Below are 25,951 nucleotides of genomic sequence, written 5' to 3' on the forward strand. Positions count from 1 at the left end.
ACCAGTAAGATGTGAGATGCAACAGAGTACTTTTTATATTCATATGCATTTAAAACTGAAGAAGTTCCTTGATTAATCTCTTGAAACTGTTATTAAGTGAACACACAGAGCAAACGTGAGGACTGCAGATGCTGGAGATTAGAGACGACAGTGTTGTGCAGGAAAAGCACAGCAGGTCAGGCAGCATCCGAGGAGCAGGAGAATCGACATTTCGGGCAAAACCTTTCATCAGGAAGGGCTGATGAAGGACTCCATAAAGTGAACACAGCCCTTGGTAAGATAAGTGGTTTTGTAACTTTTAAAAATCAGTCAACCATTTAGAGAGAAATGATGGCATGTTGTTAACATCATTGGACATGTAATCCATGGTCTCGTGCTATGCTCAGCTGATAGAATTTAAATTTGTTGAAGTTACTGAATCACTTATCTCAGCAGAGGGCTGCATTCACATAAAGAATTTCCTAAAGGATTATCTTTTACCTATCTATAATGTGTGAGTGAAATAGATGTTTGTTTTTATAATTGATTTACCACTTGAGAGGATTAAATTGGTTGTGTAAATTTTATTAAGTTTTATTTTACAGTATGAAGTATGTTGTGGCTCTGTTCACCGAGTTTGTGTTGCAGACGTTTCATCCCCTGTCTAGGTGACATCCTCAGTGCTTGGGAGCCTCCTGTGAAGCGCTTCTGTGATGTTTCCTCTGGCATTTATAGTGGTTTCAATCTGCCGCTTCCGGTTGTCAGTTCCAGCTGTCCGTTGCAGTGGTCGGTAAATTGGGTCCAGGTCGATGTGCTTATTGATTGAATCTGTGGATGAGTGCCATGCCTCTAGGAATTCCCTGGCTGTTTTCTGTTTGGCTTGTCCTATAATAGTAGTGTTATCCCAGTCAAACTCATGTTGCTTGTCATCTGCGTGTGTGGCTACTAAGGATAGCTGGTCGTGTCGTTTCGTGGCTAGTTGGTGTTCATGGATGCGGATCGTTAGCTGTCTTCCTGTTTGTCCTATGTAGTGTTTTGTGCAATCCTTGCATGGGATTTTGAACACTACATTGGTTTTGCTCATGCTGGATATCGGGTCCTTTGTTCTGGTGAGTTGTTGTCTGAGAGTGACTGTTGGTTTGTGTGCTGTTATGAGTCCTAGTGGTCGCAGTAGTCTGGCTGTCGACTGGGACAACACTATGATTATATGACAAGCCAAACAGAGAACAGCCAGGGAATTCCTAGAGGCATGGCACTCATCCACAGATTCAATCAATAAGCATATCGACCTGGACCCAATATACTGCAGCGGACAGCTGGAACTGACAACCGCAAGCGGCAGATTCAAACCACTATAAATGCCGGAGGAAACATCACAGAAGCACTTCACAGGAGGCTCCCAAGCACTGAGGATGTCACCTAGACAGGGGACGAAACGTCTGCAACACAAATTCCCAGCTCGGCGAACAGAACCACAACAACGAGCACCCGAGCTACAAATCTTCTCACAAACTTTGAATATGAAGTATGCTTGAATGAGAGCTCTGTTAGATTGTTAAAAGTTTAATTTCTTTTTCATCTCCATTTCAAAAGTATGGATATAGAGGTTAACCCATAGCAGATGTTGGGTGAGTCATTATGGAGAGTAGATAGTTGACATAGAGGGGACATAGAAGTGACATGGGAAGTATAAGGAGCAAGGAGCTATTATGTGGTATTGGTGGAGAAGTGAGGGTTTGAGGGCCTAACATCATCACTAAAATGGGGCTGGGGTACCAGTAATGGGGAAGGGCATACTTACCTACCGCCTTGATCATCCATCTACCTTTAAACTTGAAAGGGTTCAGAAAAGATTTAAAAGGATGTTGCCAGGGTTGGAGGGTTGAGCTACAGAGAGAGGCTGAATAGTGCGGGGCTATCTTCCCTGGAGTGTCAGAGGCTGAAGGGTGACCTCCTAGAAGTTGATAAAATCATAATTGGCATAGATAGGTAAACAGTCAAAGTCTTTTCCCCAGGACAGGGGAGCCCAAAACTAGAGGGCCTAGGTTTAAAATGAGAGGGGTAAGATTTAAAAGGGACTTAAAGAGCAACTTTTTTCACACAGAGGGTGGTGCATATATTGAATGAACTGCCAGATGAAGTAGTGGAGGCAGGTACAATTACAACATTTGAGAGGCATCTGGATAGGTTTATAAATAGGAAGGGTTGAGAGGGATAGGGCCAAGTGCTGCTATATAGGACTAGATTAAGTTAGGATATCTGGTTGGCATGGGCAAGTTGGACTGAAGGGTCGGTTTCTGAGCTGTACATCTCTATGATTCTATGGCCCCTACTGTCATCTCATACTCATACTGACTTCTGGAGGTAGTGGACTCAACACCACCTTGCCTTCACTTCCACAGATATTGCTAGATGTGCCAAATGGTTCCAGCATTTATACATTTCTGCTAGATTTCCAGCATCCAGAGTGTTTTCTTCTTCATTGACAGAAAACTTATGAATGTTTATGCCAAGAGTACTATCTATCCTTGGAACTATATCAATACCATATTGAGAATACAAGACTGAGTTTGGACATTCACAAATATTGTCCTTTGTGTCATTGAAGGGATTTTCCATAACCTCAAAGTTTCTGGGTGCCATACATGATTGGACCTGACTTAAATGTCAAAACACTTGAAATGATGTTTCCTTCTGCATTGAATTTGTGTCCCTGCTCAAATCATGACTGTAATCAGATCTGGAGCAAGTGGTTCTAGGAGATCCCAAAATAAGTATCAGCAAAGTAAGTTATTGTTGACCCATTCCATCAATTTTTCTGATATTTCATAAGGAGGGTTTGGCCAGTAGGGTAGAAAGTGATAGATTTGATTCGGCTTAGTTACCGTACAATTCCCTTTTGGAGAGTTGCTAAATAATGATCCCTCAAATTTGAAAACTATAAAGCAAATGAGGTCGTTGATTTGGTTATTATTTGTCAAAAGAAACTGTAGAAAGATGTAACAATTTTCCTAATCCAGGTACTTAATCATAAATAATCTTTAACTTTGAAAATCATTTTGTAAATTATGTACCACCATGTACGTGGCAGGAACTCATGCGACTCAGTTCTACGTTGTCTATCTCATACGCTGCAAGTAAGGATGCCCTGAGGCATGGTACATTGGTGAAACCAAGCAGAGGCTATGGCAATGGATGAACGTGCGCCGCACAACAATCAAGAGACAGGAGTGTTCCCTCCCAGTTGGAGAACACTTCAGCGGTCCAGGACATTTGACCTCAGACTTTCAGGTGACCATTCTCCAAGGTTGACTTTGGGACAAGCAGCAGCGAAAAGTGGCTGAGCAGAGGCTGATAGCTAAGTTCCATACCTATAGGGAAGGCCTCAACCGGGACATTGGGTTCATGTCACATGACAGGTGACCACCATTGCACTATACACACACACAGGCACTCCTAGATTCTCATACACACAACACCCAGGCACTCCTACACACATACATGCAGACACTCCTATACACAGACATGCACACAGATACTCTCACACACTCTTACAGACACACACACACTCCCACAATTACACATGCACCCTCTCACAGACGTAGACCCCTTCTCTCTCTCTCTCTCACTCACACACACACACACACACACATACACAATTCCCTCGATTATCCGAACGTGATGGGCGGGCACTATTTCGTTCAGATAATCGATTATTCGTTTAATCGATAAAATACCTTTCCTCCGGGGCTGGGCATTTTTAAAGTCTGCTCCCTGTTTAGGAGACTGCAGCAGCATACAGTGCGCGAGGCCCCACCCTGAACACTGCCCCTGACACCATCTGACACCGCCTCCAACTCTGTGCAACACTTCCCTGCCCCCAACTCCGATCCCCGCCCCCAACCCTGTGCAACACCTCCCCCACCCCCAACACCGCCCCCACCATCCCCAATCCCGTGCAACACTGCACACCCCGCCTCCTCTCCTGGGCAGCTGGACTGGACACCACCAACAAGACTGCTGCAGTTGCCTTTGTGGGGTAAGTGTTCAAATAGCACACACACACTCACGCAGCCGCAGCCACAGCCACAGCCACACACACAACTTTTTAGTGCAAATTTTTGACAGGTTCCACCTTTGCCCTGTACAGAACAATGTTGGAGAGATTATGTGGGGGCATAGGAGGTTTAGATTAGATTAGATTCCGTACAGTGTGGAAACAAGCCCTTCGGCCCAACACCTACTCTTCGAAGAGTAACCCACCCAGACCCATTTCCCGCTGACTAATTGACCTAACACTATGGGGCAATTTAGCATAGCCAATTCACCTGACCTGCACATCTTTGGATTGTGGGAGGAAACTGGAGCACCCAGAGGAAACCCAGGCAGACACAGGGAGAATGTGCAAACTCCACACAGACAGTTGCCCAAGGCTGGAATTGAACCTGAGACCCTGGTGCTGTGAGGCAGCAGTGCTAACTGCTGTGCCATCATGCCGCCCACTAACACTATGGGGCAATTTTGCATGGCCAATTCAGGGTTTAGGGTCCACCCCTGTGTAGAACTCCATGGAAAGTGTGGGGAGAGAGACAGGGCGGGCAGTCAGTCAGTCATTTGGAGAACATGCCTGTTTAATCACTGTAAACTGTTGGAAACACGCCTTTGATGTAATGTTTCCATCGGGACCTCAAGGACTCCTTCGGATAATCCGATTTTCGGATAATTGGTATTCGGATAATTGAGGTTTCTCTGTACACTCTCTCTCACAGATACTCACAACCCCCCACCCCAGACAGACAGACAGACAGACACACACACACACACACACAATTTGTTCTTGCAGAGTTACATTGTACTTTGCTCAAAAACTGCATGAATCCATGTAAGACTTTGTTAACTCATTTTTTAGATTAGCATCAGTCTAAACATTAAGGCACAGACAGAGAACACAGGGGGCTAACACTTTCAACATATTATCTGGGCTGACACCAATTGTTAAATTTAACCTGAGAATGTAACTTGTAAAAATAATTTTGTGATTTACATATGAAAGGAGTGAAACTAACACGGTTATTCTAACAGATGAGAGACTTCACAAACAATCAAGGTATTTTTCAATGTATAATTTCAGTTACATCACACTGTAAAATTTCGCTATAAATTCTGTGTCTTACAAATGTGTACTCCACAAACACCTGATGAAGGAGCAGCACTCTAAAAGCTAGTGTTTCCAATTAAACCTGTTGGAAAATAACCTGGTATTGTGTGATTTTTAATTTGGAAAATTATGCCTTTTCTTCTCAGGATTAATAGATAATCAGATATATGTCCAAGGCGAAGGTCCTATAAGAAACCAAAACATTAATGTATTTTACAAGCAACTACATAAAAGAATATTATCTTACTCAGCAAGAACCTTCTGAATTTTTCACTTCGAATTCCATCAAATGCTGTGCGGTTTTTCAAGTCCTTTGCTTGTACATCACAACCCCATTCAATCAAAAGCTGTTAAGTCGAGCCATAAAACAAAATCAATGTAATAAATAAAATGCAACTGAATTTGCTGAGCAATGCAGACCACATATAAATGACATTTATGCATGTTTTAATGGCTTCATTATGTGCAAGAATAACAACTAATTAAGAATTCATGATATCCTAGCTGGAACATTTTTCATAAATGCAAGAGTATATTCATACATTAGCTAAATTGGTAATTTATTCCTGAAGCTGGTTAACTGCAAGTGTAAATTAAAAAAAACTTTTCTTATGGTTCATGTAGCAGCTTTTTAGAACACTAAAATGTTTGTCTGAATTTTCTCTATTGCAGAGAGTTGCTGGCCCAGCATGGGAGAAATTTCCCCGAATGATCAGATTTTTGTTTTGTAGGGGTTTTGGGATGTACTGGAATGAGGCTTGCCATCCCTATAAGTAGTATATAGATACAGAGGCAGACTGGCATGGGCTACATGACTCGATCATTGTTTAAAACGAGGGCCCAAGTAGTCCCTGCTGTGAAGCAGGAAGTGGTTGCAAGTGTTTCTGTTGCTCAGAGGAGACATCAATTAACTATCAGGTGAGTGCTAACTAATAATAGAACATAGAACAATACAACGCAGAACAGGCCCTTCAGCCTTTGATGTTGCGCCGACCTGTGAACTATTTTAATAGTGCAACTGTTTACTGATACTGCAAGAAATAGTACATCATGGGAAAATATAGTTATTGCTTCTGCCTATTCATATTGTAATGATGAAGCATGGAATTGTCAGACTATTATATATCTCAGGGAGTACTGTGACATACATTTGCCATGAATCTTTGCTTTTCCACCTGACCTCTTTCCACTCAGCTCTCAGGGTGTGGCTATACAAATGAATCTTGACTAGAAGCCTCATAAGAACACACTATTGTTGCAGGATTGTGTGATTTAGTGGGAGTAGGCCAGGAGGGCAGTTAGTAGTCAGGAGCAGAATTTACCACACATAGGTGACTGGAAAAAAATCCAGAACATCCTGTGTTTACTCAGCACCATTCCCACCGTCTACCCTTGACATTAAAAGATAAAGTTGCCATCGTCTTACCAGCCCATAGGGCTGCTCTCTCATTTGATAGATACAATTGGTTGTGGTTTAACCTGAGGGTCAGCATGCCTCAGGAAAGGGGAGAGGTTGAGGTAAAGAATACTTCATAGTGACTTCAACTGATGTAGGAATTGAACTCACTTTTTTGGCATCATTCTGCATTGTAAATCGCCTGTCCTGCCACTGAACTAACCAAATTCCAACCCCTGAATAGTAGATATGATGAAATGAAGAATATAGTTTATGTAAATAAGCAGATGTATGTGTGTAACCATTCAAGGCATGAAACTTTCCCTTTTCTTTATCAATTTGTTATATTAGAATGTCACACAATAAAAGAAGTGGTGAGGCTGTGACTCGCTTCAGTGATCAGGACCTTATGAGATCCAAACATGAAAGATACTTGCAGCACTATTGGAGTGGATGCAAGAACACAGCAAAGGGTACATGCTTCACTCAGTAATCTGGAATATTGATCCCATCCACGAAGAGCTGTATTCCCTTAACAGGACGTTCACATTGGTAGCACAGTGTTGCTAGAATATACAACTGTTGTACTTTATGAGCAAGCCCTAGCTAAACCACCTAAAGGCCAACCTAAGACTATCATGAGCAGTGTGGACAGTGAAGCATCTGAGATCATCTTCTGCTAATCCCATACCCTTGTTTGCTCTACTTGTCCAAGTGACAATAACTCCCCCTGCAGAAACTCAGGGACCACAGTCAGAGGGAGCTTCCCAGTGAATCCCTGTTTACAAATCTTTAATCTTTTAAGTTCAGTTAACCAAACTGTTTTGTACAGTCATAAAATAAGTCTCACCTGGCATATTTTACGATGCTGTTTTCCTGCTGCAAAGAAGAATGGAGTTAACCCATTGGTATTTCTTGCATCAAGAGACACTCCATTCTCTAACAATTCATGAGCTATATCCTGTCAACCAAACACAACACAAACATTAGTCCCACGGAACAGCTCATTTTAAAGGAGTGAACATTATCCTTAAAACAGTTTAATATAAAAGAGAAATGGTTGTTTTATTTTTGACTCTTAATTTCCCCAGCAATTACACTCTAAGCTGTATTACACTGATGGTGTTTGTTGGTTTTCACTCAAAACCAAAGCAAATAAACTATCCAGCAGTGAGAGAAGTGTAAGCAGTACAACTGCAACATTTGGGAAGGGAGGTGGTGTATCTCAATATATCAATAACATTTAGGAATTAAAACAAATGCATTTTACAGAAAAAGATAAGCTACATGGCAAAGTATGTTTTAGTCATTTCCAACGCAATCAGAGCCAAAATAATAAGACTTGGGGTTGCAACAGACTGAGAACACAAGAAAAACAATTAATTGGTAAGCCTTTATTTAAAAAAAAGTTACTTTTTAAAATATTTGCTCATGGGGCATGGATGTTACTGGCTGCCCAGCATTTATTGCCCTTGAGAAGGTGTAGATTAGCTGCTTTCTTGACCTACTGCTGTCCACGTGCTGTAGGTTGACCTAAAATGCTGTTCGGGAGAGAATTCCAGGACTTTGACTCAAAGATGGTGAAGGAAGGATGACATATTTCCAAGTCAGGATGGTGAGTGGTTTGGAGGGAGACTTGCAGATGTTGGTTTTCCCATGTCTGCACAGTCTTGTCCTCCTAGATGGAAGCAGCCATGAGCTTGGAAGGTGCTGTCTAAGGATTTTTGGTGAATTTATGCAGTGCACCTTGTAGATAATATACTATAGCGACTGAGCATCGATGTTGGAAGTTGTGGTGCCAATCAAGGAGGCTGCATTGTCCTTCATGGTGTCAAGTTTCTTGAGTGGCATTGCACCCATCCAGGCAAGTGTCTTGTGGATGGTTTAGGAGGTGAGTTACTTACCACAGAATTCCTAGCCTCTCACCTGATCTTATACCCACAATGTTTATGTGGTGAGCCCAGTTGAGTTTCTGGTCAATGCTCAGCCTTAGGATGTTGAAAGTGAGCGATTCAGTGATGGCAACACAATTGAATGACAAGGGATGGTGGTTAGATTGTCTTTTATTGGAGATGTTCATAGCCAGATATTTTTGTGGCATGTACGCTACTTGCCACTTGTCAGCCCAAGCCTGGATATTGTCCAGATCTTCTTGCATTTGAACATGGACTTTAGTCTTTATCCTGGATCTATCCATGTAGCATCTCAAAAACTGTCCTTACTTTTAAGTCTTTTTGTTGGTGTAGCATAAACAATGTAAGAGGGCACTTTAATATTTCTTATTTTATTTCAAGTTTTGATTAATTTCTCAATTATTAAGTGGGAATAGAACTAAAAATAGCCAAATACCACCTCAGAAATACTAAAGATACATCAATACTGACAACATTGCTCACAGCCAAATTTTATTAAGGTTAGAATGATAGCTGAAAGAGTTTCAGAAAGTGCCATGCACCATATTTCTCTCTTGTACTTCTTTCTTTACTAGCAGATTCACTTTTCTATTGAAGTTTCTCTTTTACCTGTGTGTGACTCACAACCAGGTTAACTAATTAAACCAACTGAATAACATATTTCATGTGGTTTGATATCTTCCTAATCAATTGCTCAGACATGATAGCATACACCTATGGTGCAGGTGAGACTTGAAACCATACCTCTTGGCTCAGGGGTAGAAACACTGTCACTGCACCTTCTGTACTTTTATTGGTAGTATTAACTAATCAACCTGGTCAGAAATGTTATTTTTCTTAGTTATTAGACACCGCTGGAGTAGATGGGAATGAATCCAGGTCTTCTAGCAGAAAGAATGATATTAAAACTACACGACAAGAACTCTACGTGTTTCTCATGGGCAGCCTAAGAGTTCAGTGGAAGCATTTGTTACCACAAGTCCATATTACAGAGACCAGGGATTCTAGGGTTCACATCATCAGTTGAAATTGGTTCTAACATCCATCGCTTATAGCAGGTAAATTATGTTAACAGCAGCATGCCTGCTGTAATTGCTGAGGAGAGTATTTAAAATATTTGTTGTCGCTGTTAAGTAATACTGTTCAGTGTCCAATCTAGATTCAGTTCAGTGTTTACTACGACCCTGCCATGACTGATTTTATGCAATTATCAATGTAATCATAAATTTTACAAATGAATGGTGGATTCCATTCCAATTTCCAGATACTGCATTTATGATTTAGGGAAAAGAGAACAGATTCATTTGATATGATAGCCAAAATTGTAATTTAGATGTTTTTTAAGTATATATGACTATGTCGACTGCATCATAATTCGATAGAACTTAAGAGCAGGAGGAGGATAAACAGCTAACCAACCTTGATTGGTCATTCAACAAGATCACAGTTGCTTTGATTATGATCTCAACCCAACTTTCCATTCTGCCCCCACAGATCTTGGCTCCCTTGTCTAACAAAAATCCACGTTTTGGCATTAAATAAATTCAATGACACCTCCTCCACTAATTTCTGGGGAGGACTTAAAGGGCTATCAGGTCAAATATAGCTGCACACTGGATTAATTGGCACTGCCACTTAAGAGGTATTATACCCTCTCTGGCCTCGAACAGAAGCCCAACCAAGTCATGTTATTGTAGCACTATGGAATTGGCAACCACAGTCAGGGCATCGAAGAAGAAACTACCAAATATGAAGAAATAATTAAGGCCTTTGATTCTTCTTTTAGTTTAGTGGACAATCCCAATATAGACCATGTGAAGTTTAATTGGTGTGGTCAAGAGCCAGGGAACAATATCTCAATTGATATGACCTGTGTGATCTTGCTGAGAATTGCCAATGTGGAATTTTATATGATAAAATCAGAAGGGACCACATTATAGTGGGGTGATGAATGAGGGTTTATCAGAATTTTTAGAGTCCAAAGAGGGTCTTATGTTCTCTTAGTGCAGGTTGTCTGAGAGACTGAACTTCAAAAGCAAAACAGGACTTTTATCCAATCTTTTCATTCTCTCCCACTGTGATGGACAGAGTATATCAGTATCTGACATATTTCCTGCACTTCCACGCTCACATAGAAACATAGAAAACTGCAATAAGAATAGGCCATTCAGCCCTTTGCCAGTCAATATGATCATGGCTACCTTATTCCTATTTTTATTCCAAACAGTTCAATCCCTTTAGCTGAAAGAACTATGTCTATCGCCTTCTTCAAAACATTCAATAATTTTCTCATCTATGTCCAAAAAGACCTATCCTGTATCCTTGGTCGGTGACCCTTGGATCTAGACTCCTGGGCATTGGAAATATCCTCTCTGTGTCCTGCCTCCTCACACCTTTCCTCTCTTCCAGAAAAAATACAGGATTCCACTTGATTTTATTTTCCATCCACCAGCATCCATATTCAAAGGATCATCCTTCATCATTTCCACCATCTCCAGCATTATTGCACCACTGGAGATGTCTTTCCCACCCAGTTCCCCTGTTATATTTCTGAAGGGACCATTCCCTCCATACCATCCATAACATTTAACTGCTCTATCATCCTCATCTCCCTTGCATGGCACATTTCCATGAAATCACAGCAATTGTACCACTTGTCCTATTACATCCTCCCTCCTCAATATCCAAGACTCCATTTTGTTCAAGTAACTTTGATTGTATTTACTTCTGTCAATCTAGTCTACTTTATTCACTGCTTAGGATGTGGTCTCCACATTAGGGAACCAAACATACAATCACCGGGTCACTACTTTGCAGAACACCTCCACACAGTCTATAAACATGACACTGAATTTCTGGTTTCTTAACATTTTAATACACCATCTTGCTGCGTTCATTTCTAGTCTAGGTCTGCTGCAGGGCTCCAGTGAAGCCCCCAATAAAAGTGGGTGGAACAGCACCTTATTTTCTATTTACAAACTTTACAACTTTCTAGACACAGCATTGAATTTAACAACTTCAGACTATGAACTCCTTCTTTCAGGTTGTTTCTTCTGCCTGTCCCCTTCCCCACTCCCTCTATTGTCTAGTTTACTTGGCTTCGCTTTCAGCAGAGCTGACCACTATTCTGCTATTAGCATCTTCTATTAATAATTACCCTGGATCTATCTCTCTTCTCTATAAACAACATCACTCTCTTAATATTTGTTCTGTGGAAACTATAATCTTTAAACTCCCTCTTCTTCAACCTCACATGATATTCCCTTTTGTTTCACTTGCTCCATTCCACCATTTACAATTATTAAAAACCCATTACTTTTTGTTCTCTTTGTCTTTGGTTCTTAGAAGAGTCATAATGGAATTGAAATGCTAACTGCTTCTCTTTCCACACATGCTGCCAAATTTGCTGCATTTCTTCAGCATTTTCGGTTTTTACTTTATTCCAAGAGCATGGAGAGACTTCCTGGGACCTAATAACTGATTCTGACTTGGTTCAATTCAAAAGTCAGGAGGCTGCCAATATGCAAGTAAGACAAAATGAGAAGAAGGTTTGTTTCCATGTTCTGGCAAGAAAACACTCCCTTGGCACAGGCCTGTCGAAGTATGAATGCTGAGTGATTTGCATGTCACTGGAGGGGACATTTTAAGGTGGTTTGCTGAAGCAACAGTAGAAACTTTTCAGCTTTATAAGCAGACTATCCCAATTACCAACCATCCAGGAAGTAGATGATACTGAAGAACAAGATGTATTTCTTCTTATAGAAAATAAAAGACCCATAAGTTACATATGTTATCATGATTAATGACATGGAAACTAATTTTAAATTAGACACAGGAGTTGGCATAGCTATTCTTTTAGATGCTACACCATTATTGAAGACTGAATTTCTACAAATATCTTCAATTCAACTTCAGAGTGCAAGAAGTATTCCACAATCTTTTACAGAAACTCCATTGAGTGAAGTTGTGCCAAAACTAAATTTCTTCATGACCAACATGGCCCTCAGAATAAATAGCTAAAGATACTCTGTAAGATATGATTTGTGAGTTTTCAAGCAAGTCTGCAGCTCAGAGCGCCATGGAAAAGTTACCCATAATCCTAAACCTGGTGTATTTGTTCAAGAGATTTTAATATCTTCAAATCTTCAAGGTAACTTAATTATTAGTGATGGTGAGACCCTACTTTCTGCTGGAGTTCCCAAGATATCATTGTCTACACAGGGCAGTTTCAAGCTGAAGAGACGACTGAAATCGTAACGCTGTTGCAAGAAAGAAAAATTCATATCATTTCAGTTATAGGGAAATAATTATTTCATCATCTTCAGAATTGTCCTCAGAATGTTTTTAATGTCTTTCTTAATTTACCAGATTTGCTCCTGGATGAGATGTTGTATAAATCCTTCATTGTCACAACACTGGAGAATGATGCAGTTGTGAAGTTCTTCATAGGAGCTGAATATGCTGCATTTTTCAAGCCAGTGTTTGAACCTCTTTTCAATGTATAATGGAGAAGAAGGAAAAGCAGAAGAAGAAATGGAAATTTCAGTTATTTTACTTCTCCTTTCTGGCATTTTAATGGTCAGGTCCTGAAGATTAGTCTCTTGTATTAGGCTTTTTTTGAACAATCTGCACTGCTTTCGCTTTAAAGAAATCAGTGTCTCAATCCAGGAACCAGTTATTGTGAGAAACTGACATCTCACTCTGCTGATGTGTTTTTCTTAAAAAGATGAAAATAATGTCTCCCTTGACTAACTCCCTGTCGATGGAGCAGTGGTCTGAAATCTTTTACTTGCAAACAAACTTGCTGGACTATGATTCGGAAATCACCTGATGAAGGAGCGTCGCTCCGAAAGCTAGTGTGCTTCCAATTAAACCTGTTGGACTATAACCTGGTGTTGTGTGATTTTTAATTTTGCTGGACTATAACCTGGTGTCTTGTGATTTTTAACTTTGTCCTCAAAATAAGCCAAGAACAACGTTGGAGAGTTATGTCTTCAGTGAAATAGACTTTGATGGGAGGGTGGGAAGTAGGAGTAGGATGGAAATGCAAACAGTGTCTGGGTTGAGTGAACTTAGGGAGAGGTGTAGCATGTTTGATCAATAGCTAAGTGCTAATGGATAGACTGCACATTAGTGTTATTAGATTACATCAGATCACCTATGTCTGATCACCATAGCTGTCCAACCCTCATCTGTTTGAGACTCAGAATCTGCAGATGAGATTTATACAAAAAATAGGTTATAAATTGAGAGATTGGTATAATCGGGCTGCCAATGAACAAAGGTGTTGTATCATTGATGTAATCTGAAATGAACAATTACTGCACTAGAATGGTTAGGCTTGTGACATATACAATATGAAAACCACATCTCAGGAAACTACAGAATTCTGGTGCAGGACTCAGATTACATTGGAATGGATGTAAATTTCAAGCCTACTGGGAGGTCTAAGAGGAGACTGGAGCTGCCAATTGTGATGCAAGGGAGAATCAGAAGAAAAATTGCAAAGGCTAGATCTAGCATTTCCACATCTCTGTGATGTGAAAGAACATCTCTGGCCATTACATGTGGTATTATATGATAATTTAATAAAGTATAATACTTACAACCTTTTTATATGCTCAGCTATGATTCGACCGATAAATAACAAATTACTCCCACAAGTAGTATTAATGTTTCATGGACATACATTATGATTCTTCAGCTTGCTATTGTACATGTTAGTAGCTTTCTCAAACAAAGGAGAATTATAAAACCTGTCAGCATCTGTTAGAAAGAATGTACACTGGACAAAATCTGAGATATGCTGGTGGCAAAACACGATAGGAAAAAATATTTATAAATACCAAAAGATATAGATGAGATGAAACATATTACCAATACGTACAAAATGGCCCTTCCGACATGCCAAATGCAGTGATTCATTGCCAGAGACTGATTCTTTTGAACGGATAACATCAATACATGAATCCTTGAAAAACTGAACCATATTTTTCACAACTTCGAAGTCACCATTTTTTATAGTTTGTAAGAAAGTTTGCTGCCAATAGCCTGGGCTGCCAGGAAATACTTGGTACAAAACACTGTTAAAAAATTGATAAAGAAATATATTGTAGTTATTTACTATATGACAATTTTTAAAATGGAAGCTATTCAGTGAACTACAAAATTTTTTTCTTAGTTCCTACAATGTGGGTGTTACTGGCTAAGCTGACATTTATTGAGCATTCTTAATTGTCCTGGTGAAGATGGTAATGAGCTACATTTTGTAACTACTGCACTCCTTAGGTTGCATAAACACCAAAATACTGTTCGGAAGGAGTTCCCAAATTTTAATCTAGCAACAGTGTAATTCTGAAGAAGAGTCATATGGGACTCAGAACTTTAACTTTCTCCACAGATGTTGTCAGACTGCTGAGTTTCTCCATCATTCCCTGTGTTTCAGATTTTCAATATCCACAGCAGTTTGCTTTTAATTTTCTGTTGTAACTGCATCAAATTGACACCTCATTTTTACATATGTCTGGTACTACTCTTGAAGTGCCCTCCTGCATCCTTCATTCAACTAGGGCTAAGGCCCTGGCTTGATGGTAAATTGGTGATATCCCAAGCAATGAGGTTATGGATGAGGGTAACTGAGGTTACAAATCTATTATAATACAATATTCATATGCAAGTCATTTCCATAATTGTTTCTGTACTTACCACATGTTCATCTTCAGTTTCTTATTTCTTGTTTTACTTTCAAAAAATAACTATCAGCAAACAAAACAAACTTTAGTTGATGTAATGTGATAAACTTAATATGTAACAAAAATGGGGAGGTTAACCCAATATAGAACTTACATGATAATCTGGATAAGCATTTGGATTAACCTCAACCACACCAGTTAATGGAAGTTTCAAGATCCTTCGAACTGAGACTGAATGCAAAATTGAAATGACAGTAAATCTAATCTTTCCACAGAATCTTTACATAATTCAAAAACATAGGTAATTTTAATGTTTCCAAAAACTTGATCCCAAAACCTTCCAAAATGATTCTTCCAAAACTTACTAGAGCAAGGTATCTTTTGACAACTTTTATCAAAAGCTTAAAGTTGTTTTGCCCTGTGAGTTGCTAGAGGTGTGAGATCCTTATGGCACAGTGAGCACAATGAGGTACCTTGATGTGAGCAAATGCGTATTCCCAATGACCCAATTCCAATCTCAGAACGTGACCAATGAAATTTAAAGATTGAGGAATAAACAAGAGGAAGGACAGAGAAGGCGGGCATAAAATTTACATTGGTGCCATCAGCAAGCTATTGTGGAACAGCATTCCTTAGCCTGCTGGTCTAATTTACATAAGATACACATCAATACTGAGTATGCTTCAGGTCTAACCATTTTACAGCAGTGAATGCTGTCTGTTTATATATTGATGAATGAGTAAATATTGCTCAGACACTAGAGATAACACCCCAGCTTTTCTTTCAAATATTTCCCCAGGATCATTTTTTTCTGCCTGGGATGACATTCAGAACCTTGATTTAACATCTCACCTGAAAAACATTACCTCTACTATTACAGTATTCCCTGTAGAATGTCAGCCTGGATGTTTGTGCTTAAACCCTCGACTAAATCTTGAACCCACAACCTTCAGGTTTAGCGGTAAGGGTGTGAATAACTAAACTATCAGTCGCACTGTAAGACACATTAGAGTCAGGCTTTCAAAGCTTAAATAGAGGTATGGCTATCAATTTTGTGCAACATATTTATATATGTATGTTGCTAAGTGAAGGGGCCAAAATAAATCTTCCACATGGTGTTGTACATGTCGCTGGACTGTACTTACATAAGAGTGAGTGACTAAGTTAGAAATCTGCACTTGTTTCAAATGTGGGTTGGAGCCTCTTTTACTCTGTCTGACTAGGAAGTACAAAAGGAATAAATGATGTATATTTCAGGCTGAAACACGATTATGTATTGTTAAGATCAATAAATTGTCAATTCTTGAATGAGAAGTGGAAAATAATGACCATTCAGCACATTCTATCTCATTATAAAACTCTTTTAATGTGCAGATTTAGTTTGTCTCCAAACGGTTTAAAGTGTACTATATTGGTAAATGTTCACTTGTGACTGTTACCATTAAGTTGATATCCTGAGAAATCTTCAACAAATTTCTTGGTCTTCTTATCCTGAAGAACTATTTTTCGACTTTCCGGGAAGGTCTCTTTCTCCATTGCAAGATAGAAGCAATTAGTTTGTTTGAAAGCAATTGCCAATGACAAGCATAGATCATTCATTGACATATTTCTAAAAACAAAATAAATAAAAATGAAAGAAAAAAATCCAGTTAGGGCTGTTTGGGGTGCTGAAGTCCATAATTTTCAAATAAGAAGGAAGAAGTTGAAACACTTGGGGACACAGAATTAATGGTGATCAGCAATAATAAAAAGGCTATTGTGAGATAAAGATAAAGTTGCCTTAGTCTTACCAGACCATAGGGCTGCTCTCTCATTAGAGAGTGAGAGACAAACACATACAACTAGAAGTGAATTTAACCTGAGGATCACCATACCATCGGCAAGGGAAAGGTTGAGAAGGAGGATCCTTAGTGGTCAGCTCAGCCTGTGCAGGAATTAAGTTGAGATCACTTTGCATTGCAAGCTAGCCATGTAGTCAATTGGGCTGAACTGGATAGCTGGTTTAATGCTGTGATCTGACTTTGCCCAGTTGTACAATCTCCCGTCAGCTGAGGAATGATAATTTTGAAGTTAATCTACCATATAACTACCTTGACTGAAAAAGCAACCCAATGGTCCAGCAAGACTATAGCAAATTTATTGTGGGATACAAGGTGATGAAAAAGCATTTAAAAAGTCACCATGAAGTAATAAGGACTAAGATTTTCAGCAGAGATGATATGAATTTGGAAAAGATTGACAATGGTACAGGCATTGAAATATACTCTTAAGGTGTTAAACAGCAAATGGCTAAATGAATTAAATAAAAGTTGTTTGGCCTGATTGAATGCTCCGGAAAATAAATCAAGACAGGTGTAAGGATTTGCATTTTCTTTTAGAAGCTGAAGGTAGAATTTTTGTTTTTCAGCTGGTGAAATATTTGTCTTACCCTGGTGGTTTGAAAATGTAATAGGCTGCGAGAATATGTAATGGAGATCTGCAGTGAAAACTTATATAGTAGCAACATCATTTTAAGAAGTGCATAATCATATTGCAATGCTAAGCCCAACAGTGAAAATGTGCAAGACCAAAATTTATGAGATTTCCTAGTACAAAGTATGAAATAGGGTTTCTTTCACATAATTTAAACAAAATACTATTTAAATCTTATGAAGGAATGGCAAGTGACAGGAGATGCTTAAACCAAATCTGCTAATCCTCTCATCCCATATTGTACAATAATGATCCTCAAGGTATGATGAAATGAGTCATAATTACAAGTCACATGCATTATGTTGCCTAGCATGGCAGACCTAGCAGTACAAAAATTGGCATCCATGAGAGGTTACAAGCCACTTGTAACAGCTTGATTATACACAACCACAAAATTATATCCTGGCACATCCCTTAATCCTGTATTATTATCAAACAAATAACCCGTACTAGCTCAATGGGAAATGCATAGGTATGTGCCAAAAAACAGCTGCATGAGGTTTAATAACCCATCTAAATTGTCCAAATTTTTCCCTGAATAGAGTATGAATTTTCTAGGCATTTCTTCTAGCTCTTTAGATATGCAATATCTATAGGAGGTGATACAACAATTCAGCAAACATACCTGGATGGACCTTTTCAGCCCTCTCCCTTTCACCAAGGACAAAAAAAGGGAGCATATCATCTGATTCCCCTGCAAATTATACATCATGATATACATCATATCATGATATGAACACAACCTACTGCTCCCTGGTTATTGGTCGAGCATAATCCCGGAAATCCTATTATCATTCTGGCAAGTATCTTCAGTAGAAAAGGTTCAGAAGTCCAAGGAGAAAACGTTCCACCACTTTCTCAAGGTATTTGTATACAGTCCTTGTGATAATTGCAGACTTAGTGCATTACTATATTTCATGTGCAAATAAATTATTGCCATTTTAGCTCAAAATTATTTCCTTGCAAATACACCAATACTGATGTTCTAAATATTGCTGACCACTTGCTGATGATAAATTTTATTTCATTTGCTGAATTAACATTTTACTGGCCAAAATAGTTTATTTAACTGTCACTTGAGAAAATCAATGTCTGAGAAGGCACAAAAAGTTTCCTTAGTCAGTTATAAGAGGTAGAAAATGGCAAAGGATCAGATATAGTATAGTTTACTGCCAGATGATTATAGAAGCTGGGATAGTTATAATGATTTTATGAAAAGCTGGATAATTGCATTGTTTCTCAGCTCAGTGCTGGAAAGTAGCTTATTCCAAGCTAGATGTAGGATGAAATGTTCTATTTCCAATGTGTGGTAATATTAATTCAATGTTTGAACAATGGGTATATGGGCAAAATACAAATCCTATCAAGGATAAGAGACATTTTCTAATTGAAATTTGTTCTTGGTGACATACAATATCACTATAGATAACAAATTGTAAATCCGTAAATGAAGATAAAAAACATTAAATGGATTCTCTTGCTTTTATTGCAGATTACAGATACACAGAACATGAACACAGGTTTCTCCTGGTTTAATAAATCTATTCAAATGCTTTCAAGCATCACCAGGAGCAATTAACATTCGCCTGCAAGCAAAGTACCCCCTTTTACCATGACAATAAACTTGTCTGATTTAGAGAAAGGTTTAATTACTGTTAGACTATTACAGTCAGCAAAGCATTAAAAGATGCTCTGCACCATCCTTTTTTATTCCAGGCACAGGATTATTTTGACAGAATTGACAGTGATTCCTGCTGGTGGGAATGCCCCCAGGATATCACCGTGACAACGACTCACTGCAAGCACACTGCTTCAAATAGGATCGCCCAGAGGGCAACATTGACATTTCTGTTTTTCCTATTATTGTTTCTTTTCCTCCCATTTCTTTCCTCGAGTTCTATGCCTACATTACAAATGTGTATCATTTCCCTGAGGAACTTGACCAAAACCACTCCCAGACAGCTGCTAACTGCAACATTTAAGTAGCTCCTAGAAGAGTCATTCAGGTTACTTACCTCAGAATTTCTCTCCATTTTTTTTCACTCTATGGATAGCTTTGTATTTGTAACCATTTCCAATCAGCATAGCTACAAGCTAAAAAATTGTCAGAAGGAGGTATGGCAGTAGGGAAGCCTTTTTTAAAATCAGACAGAGTAATTTGTGTTTTGTTTATAAATCATAACCACAAAATGAACTCAACTGTTCCTTCTACAGATGCTGCTTATCTTGCTTCCAGTAATTTATTCCCCAAATCTCTCTTGCCTGTTGGTGGGGCAGGTTAAAATTGAGGTATCTGCTTCCACAATCTGATGAAGCTACGATGGAGTGGAAACTGTTCTGTGAAAATTCCCACCAACTTTCTGATGCATTGGCAATGAATAGACATCCACTGCAGGATTAAATAGCAACTAACAAAGTCTGGTGAGCGGTGTAGTGATTATATCAAGGTCAGCCAGGTGGATGTCATAAAATGTGTTCCCTGATTGGGGCTCCTAGCCTGGTCCATTCTGGCTGACAGATATAAACAGGAGTGTCAGTGTTCACTCTCTGAGAGCTGGCTCTGAGGAAACTGGATCAGTGTCAAGGATCTCCACATGTAAATAAAGGGTGACTTTGGTGTTGGGATACTGATCTCTGAGGAGTTATTTCAGGAATAGTTCGCACTGAAGTCCATTGAGCTTTCTGACAGTCAGATTAAGTCAAGGGCAGTCTCCTACAACAACCCAGGAGACTGCTGTGGTAATGTGTTTGTCTAAGATGACCTTGGTCAGGGGTACTTGCCTCTGCAGTCTAAAGGGTGGGTCATGGGCACTCGTTTAGCTCCATAGTGGCCAGACTGGGTGTGTTAGGGCTAACATGTTCAGGGAGATGTATACATCCCAGTCAGGAGTCTGAGCATGATGTGTTTGGGGCTATCTATTCAGTTAGAGGTGTATGAACACTGTCATTTCCATCTGTAAAATATAAGGGCATGAAGTAAATTGTGTTGGAGGGGTGCAAGAACAGATGGTATTGTGGGACTGAGCTTTAGCAGGTTGCTGTTCAGGAGTGAGGTCTTCAGGCTCTGGAAATATCCAGAATAGAATTGTGAAAGGGAGTGGGTGGCAGCATGATCTACAAGAGGGTGATATGGTAACGTTTAGCTGGGAAGGGGGTAATGAGGGAACAGTCAGGAACACCCTAGCTTCAAGGTGGGTGCAGTTGGTGACCACATCATGCAGGGCCAACTCCTTTGTAAGGGCTGGATAAGAAAAGTTGGCAGGTATAAGTTGATGTGCAAGAGTTGAGTTGGAACTTAGTGAAATGAGGTTCCTGTGGGTTTTATGGGGTGATCTACTAGGAAAAGGATATTGATGTTTGTGAGCTCACCAGAACGTTCAGGCATGTTGAGGGCTCATTGTCAACTTCCAGCATGATGTAAAGCAAAAATGCACAATGGGGGAAGAAAATGGCTGGGAACATAATCAGAGTGGATGGGTAAGTGACTCGGCCTGTGAGTGAAAGGGCTGCTGCAATCACCAATCATAGAGCTTCAAAATGGAAAGAACATTCAAAGTACAACACACAGACATGCAGACTGCCTACTCCCTGAACATCCTGTAGCATTGCATCTCTCTATATGTTGCATCTCCAACGCAGAGCCATTGCTGGACAACTTATTGATACCTACACCTTTGTGCATAGAGAAAGTTAAACGCTAGGGATGTTGAACAAGGAGGGCCAAAGGTGTCAGTATGACCCAACGTCTTGTGTATGCATCAATCTCCTGCCCCCACATGGTGCAGTAGGTTCTAAACACAGACCTCCATCCATTGAATCTTACTCATGGCCATGAAGTGAATCTGGATGGTGTGACAATTCCTTTTGGGCCTACACATATAGATTCATGACCACATGCATGTTTAAAGCACACACATTTATGCATAAATTGAGGATAAAATACAAGCCATTGTCACCCATTTCACCAAAATGGCCTCAATAGTTTTGCTTCTTTTTGTCCCATTCACTGTGTCTCAGTGTACTTCCTTGTTCCGCAGCTGGGGTGGGAAGGATCCTACTTGGAAGTGGAGTCAATTAGCCCTGGAAGTTTAGTGAGGTGACCTGGGGATGTTTATATCTTGACAGGTCACAGATGCTGAGTGTCTTCCTGCCAGAGGCAAGTTGTCCATCCTCAGCCTGAACTTCCAACAGTTCAGGGATGGCATGTAGCGTAGAGGTGGAGTGCCCAACCACCTCCCGAATGGAAAGTGCAGAGGGGCCTATGTGTGGTTCCTTCATCAGCTGGTATTCTCCTGGCATTAGTCTGTCTCCTTGTGAGGAAGGGGCAGGTGGCCTGCGATCAAGGTTCACCACCTATTCCTGTTGCCATGACTTCTGTCCCTGAGGACCAATGGATGAGGTGTTGGAGACAATGTTTGTGCAGATATCCAGCAGCTTCTGGCTCTTCATGGCAGCTGATAACCTCTCCACGGAGTTAGATGAGTGGTTGCAGAGTTCCCTGCACTGATGCACCTTCTGATTAATGCAAGCCATTGCATTCCAGATGTCTGTCTGCTATCTCTGTGCTTGTAGATGAAATCCCTGATTGCTGAAACCATAGGGACCGCTCCTGCCTTGGGCTAAGCAGTTGCTTGGACTCTAACAGTCATCCAAAGGCCGGTGGTGTTTCATCCTCCACCAGCTGCAGAGCAGTCACAGTAGGGGGCTCACCAGATTGTATTGAAACCCAATGTTCCCACCAAGGTGACAGTATGTGGGCTGGTTGAGTGTTGCAAGATGCAGGCTGTAGTCTTGCCAATGGTTTCTTTGAGGCCTTAGTACTATTGTCTTCAGACATCCAGGGGATAGCCTCTGCCAGAGAAGGATGATTCCCTGCATAGGCCATCAAGAGGCTGATTGTCCCTGCAAGGCACAAAGTCAAAGAAGGTATTGGAACCAATGAATGAGACTTACAGTATAGTTAATGGGAGAGTGGCAGCAGAATGAAGAGTGGAACTTATCCATTTGGTGGGATATGGATGTTTCTGCAGCCCTGGTCTTCTCCTTGTAGGGGGCAAGAAGCTGAAGGTTGGGGGAACCACCATCACCACGTGCGCAACACACACACACACACACACACTCTTCATTCCCTTGCCACACTCCCACTAAATACACTGCAGGTCTCATTCATTGTACACTACTTATAATCATGGCTCCAATGTCATATTTCTCTCTCTTGTGTCTTGCACGTACAGGCAGCTTTGCTCTTCCCTGTTAATTGCTCTTTCCTCCTGTACCGATAGAAAGAGCAGAATGAATGAGAGATCAGTAGAAGACATGGCTGATATTGCTGCTGCACATGGGGATGAGACAGTGAGGTGTTTTGAGGAAATGAGGAGGCAGCACAGAGGGCAATGCAGGGTGAGTAGTGTGGGAGGTTGGCAGGGAATGAATGAGGGAAATTGTTGTATGTAATAATAAGTGGCAAAGCATGAGCCTTGGTGAGAGGTGGGTTTATTGGCAGAGTTAGAGTGAGTGTGAGGGAGCAGACAGAAATGTGTGACACTGACCCAGGGGCAGCTGAGAAGGTCACTGACTTTACTGCAGCATTGCTGGCCAATTCTTCACATCCTGGAGTTGGTGCTGACCAGGATAAAAACACTAGACCAGGCGGGCAGGATCTGGTGGCACAGCCTCCTCTGCCAGTCTTCCAGGAAAAGAGCCCCTCTCCTCTTCACCACCCCATCCAGCAAGACCTCCGGGTCCCTTTCATAGAATCTCAGTGCCATCTTTACCGTTTCATCCATGTTCCAACTATGAAGTGGAGATGCTGGTGTTTGACTGGGGTGGACATAGTCAGAAGTCACACAACACCAGGTTATATCCAACAAGTTTATTTAAAGACACAAGCTTTTGGAGTGCTGCTCCTTTGTCAGGTGAAGTCAACCTGAAGTCACCTTATGCAGGAACAGCACTCCGAAAGGTTGTGATTTTAAATCAATCTGCCAGACTATAACCTGGTGTCACATGACTTCTGACCACGTTCTAACCATATCATTTGATGGACAGGGCATCTTCGGACTGTCAGCACTTGTCCCACTGAACAGGAGATGCAAGAGATGTTGGTCTTTTGGCAGATATCTGCTGCATGGGGAGTCATTTCAGGAATGGCAAGATGGGGTGCAAATCGGATGTGACAGATGCCATAGGGGTGGAGTAGATAATTAATGTGAAACTCAGCACAATTCAGTCATAGTCAAAGAAATATATGATTCAGCACTTAATCTCCACAACTATATTTATCCTCACATTTGTAATATCGAATATTGACTTCAAGTATTGCACCTGCTGCAGAAGGATCTTTTTCTTTAATTGCTGGTCATGACAATTTCTTTGCCAACGGTCATTTTAATGTTTTCTCCGATTTTATCAGGCTTTTGAGGATGCGATTATGATGTTACACTGGTCTCAACACTGTTGAGATTAGAATGTAGCAGATGGGAGTCTTGAAATCATCAAGAATATTTCCTAAATTTCACTATGGCTGCTATATAATGACATCATGAACACAGCAGTATCACAACAATATCTTGTTCTTCCTCGTAAAGTTAACTGTAAACAAGAATATCAGAGAATGGGGAATAATGGAACAGAAATGTAGAACTGCACCACCTTGTGGTGTAGAATATCATTCACAATGCATGAATGTATTGTAATTTGGACAGACTTGTATGGTCATTGATAATGAACTGTCAGAATTCAGCATGATTGTCTTGGAGACTGACCAAAACTTCAAGGTGCCTGACATGAGCAGATTAACACAGAAATCCTAAAGCTGTGAACTGTCACTCAAAGTTCCAAAACAGGGTACATAGTGAGCGTCACACTGTAACTCCTCAGTAAAGAACATAGCAATCAGTTGCTGTACAGGGATAGGTGTGAAAAGGTCATCAGAAAGATTTTGTGAGATTTACTTTGTGGTCAATGTGAGAATCCTGTTTCTCTCCTGACCAGAAAATGGTGCCATTATTTATATAATTTTGAAATCATAATTTTTTGTGAAATATTTCTTTATTTATCTTTCATATTTATTTTAACATACCTTAATCTTTTTTCAATGTATCATCTTTTGCAATATCATCTTAACCCTCCACACATTGTGCACTTAATAAAATGGGAGAGACTGAGAAACAATTCACATTCCTTTACCAATGATGCTTCATAACCAGCTGCTCACTGACACACAACTGTAATTTAAGCTTATTCACCCTTCAATTTTCACTTCCTAATGAAATTTAGCACCAACACTTAAAGGAAAAAAAAACTATTGAAAAGAAATTCCTATTCAGTACACAAAAATACCTTCCGACTGTACTCGGTTTTCAACATCTGGACTGTAATTTTTGATAGCTCTATGAAACAAATAGTTGTAATTTATGGACTAATTTTCCAAAGTTCATGGCATTTAGAGTAAATGTTGTGCTGGGAACTTTGCAATTTAACATACTGCACATAACTGACCCCAAGGCTGTCCCCTTTCAGGGAAGTCGACTGACAGCTTGCACAATGGGAGGACAACATATCCAGTTTTGCTACAATGCAGTGATGTGGCAATTTAACAATAAGCAGTCGTTAAGTGAAGGGCAGTGAATACAATAAATCTGTCCAAAATTACTGTGTAGCAAAAATTAAAATGAACAAAATGATGTTGGGAGTCAAAACATTTTTGCTCAGAGTCTTGTCAACAGGAAAAGAAAATAAGGGAAAGCATGAAATGCATACTGCCAGAATCATAGGCAGCAAACTCATTGGATGGATAGTGAACTAGAAATGCTGCTGCATAAAATAGGTACAAAAATGCTCTCCCTCAAGGCACTCTTGTCATCACCCAGGTTCAGTGCTCCAGGACCTACAGCCAGGAGCTGGGGAAATGTTAAAAATGGTTAGAAGACCATAACAAGTTACCAATGTACCCAACCACAGGCATACACCTGTTTTATATATATATATATATATATAATATATATAGTTGCCTGTCAATGTGCTATACTTTTGCTGATAGCTCATGCAAAGCCCTCATTGAGCTTTAAAAGTTTTTTTTAAAATTGTTTACCATGCATGCACATACTTCAACAGGGCAAAAATCTTACATTGCAATTTACAACTAAAGCACATGGCACAAGAAAATTATTCAAATATAGGAGGCAGATTTCCTTCCTGAAAGGAATTAATGAATCAGATTTGTTTATAGTAACTGACAGTGGTTACATAGCCATCATGAGGCCAGATTTCAACCATATGCCATAGGTGGGACTTAAAAAATGTCACCAGATCATTAACCTGGTACTCCAGATTACTAGCC

At 40.0% G+C, this 25,951-nt stretch overlaps 1 protein-coding gene across 1 annotated transcript in view; it reads right to left on the reverse strand.

Moving 5' to 3' along the window:
* The window catches only part of LOC140458281 (uncharacterized), a 98,528-nt gene that overhangs the window by 49,155 nt on the left and 23,422 nt on the right, over positions 1–25,951 (reverse strand). Inside the window, exons 4-6 of the mRNA XM_072552683.1 lie at positions 16,578–16,747; positions 15,293–15,369; positions 12,630–12,705 (exon numbers count right to left, since the gene is read on the reverse strand). Of these exons, the coding sequence (XP_072408784.1) occupies positions 12,630–12,705; positions 15,293–15,369; positions 16,578–16,747 (323 nt within the window). The remainder of the gene's footprint in view (positions 1–12,629; positions 12,706–15,292; positions 15,370–16,577; positions 16,748–25,951) is intronic.

Source organism: Chiloscyllium punctatum, chromosome 32, assembly GCF_047496795.1.
Source record: "Chiloscyllium punctatum isolate Juve2018m chromosome 32, sChiPun1.3, whole genome shotgun sequence".
NCBI classification, from domain to species: domain Eukaryota; kingdom Metazoa; phylum Chordata; class Chondrichthyes; order Orectolobiformes; family Hemiscylliidae; genus Chiloscyllium; species Chiloscyllium punctatum.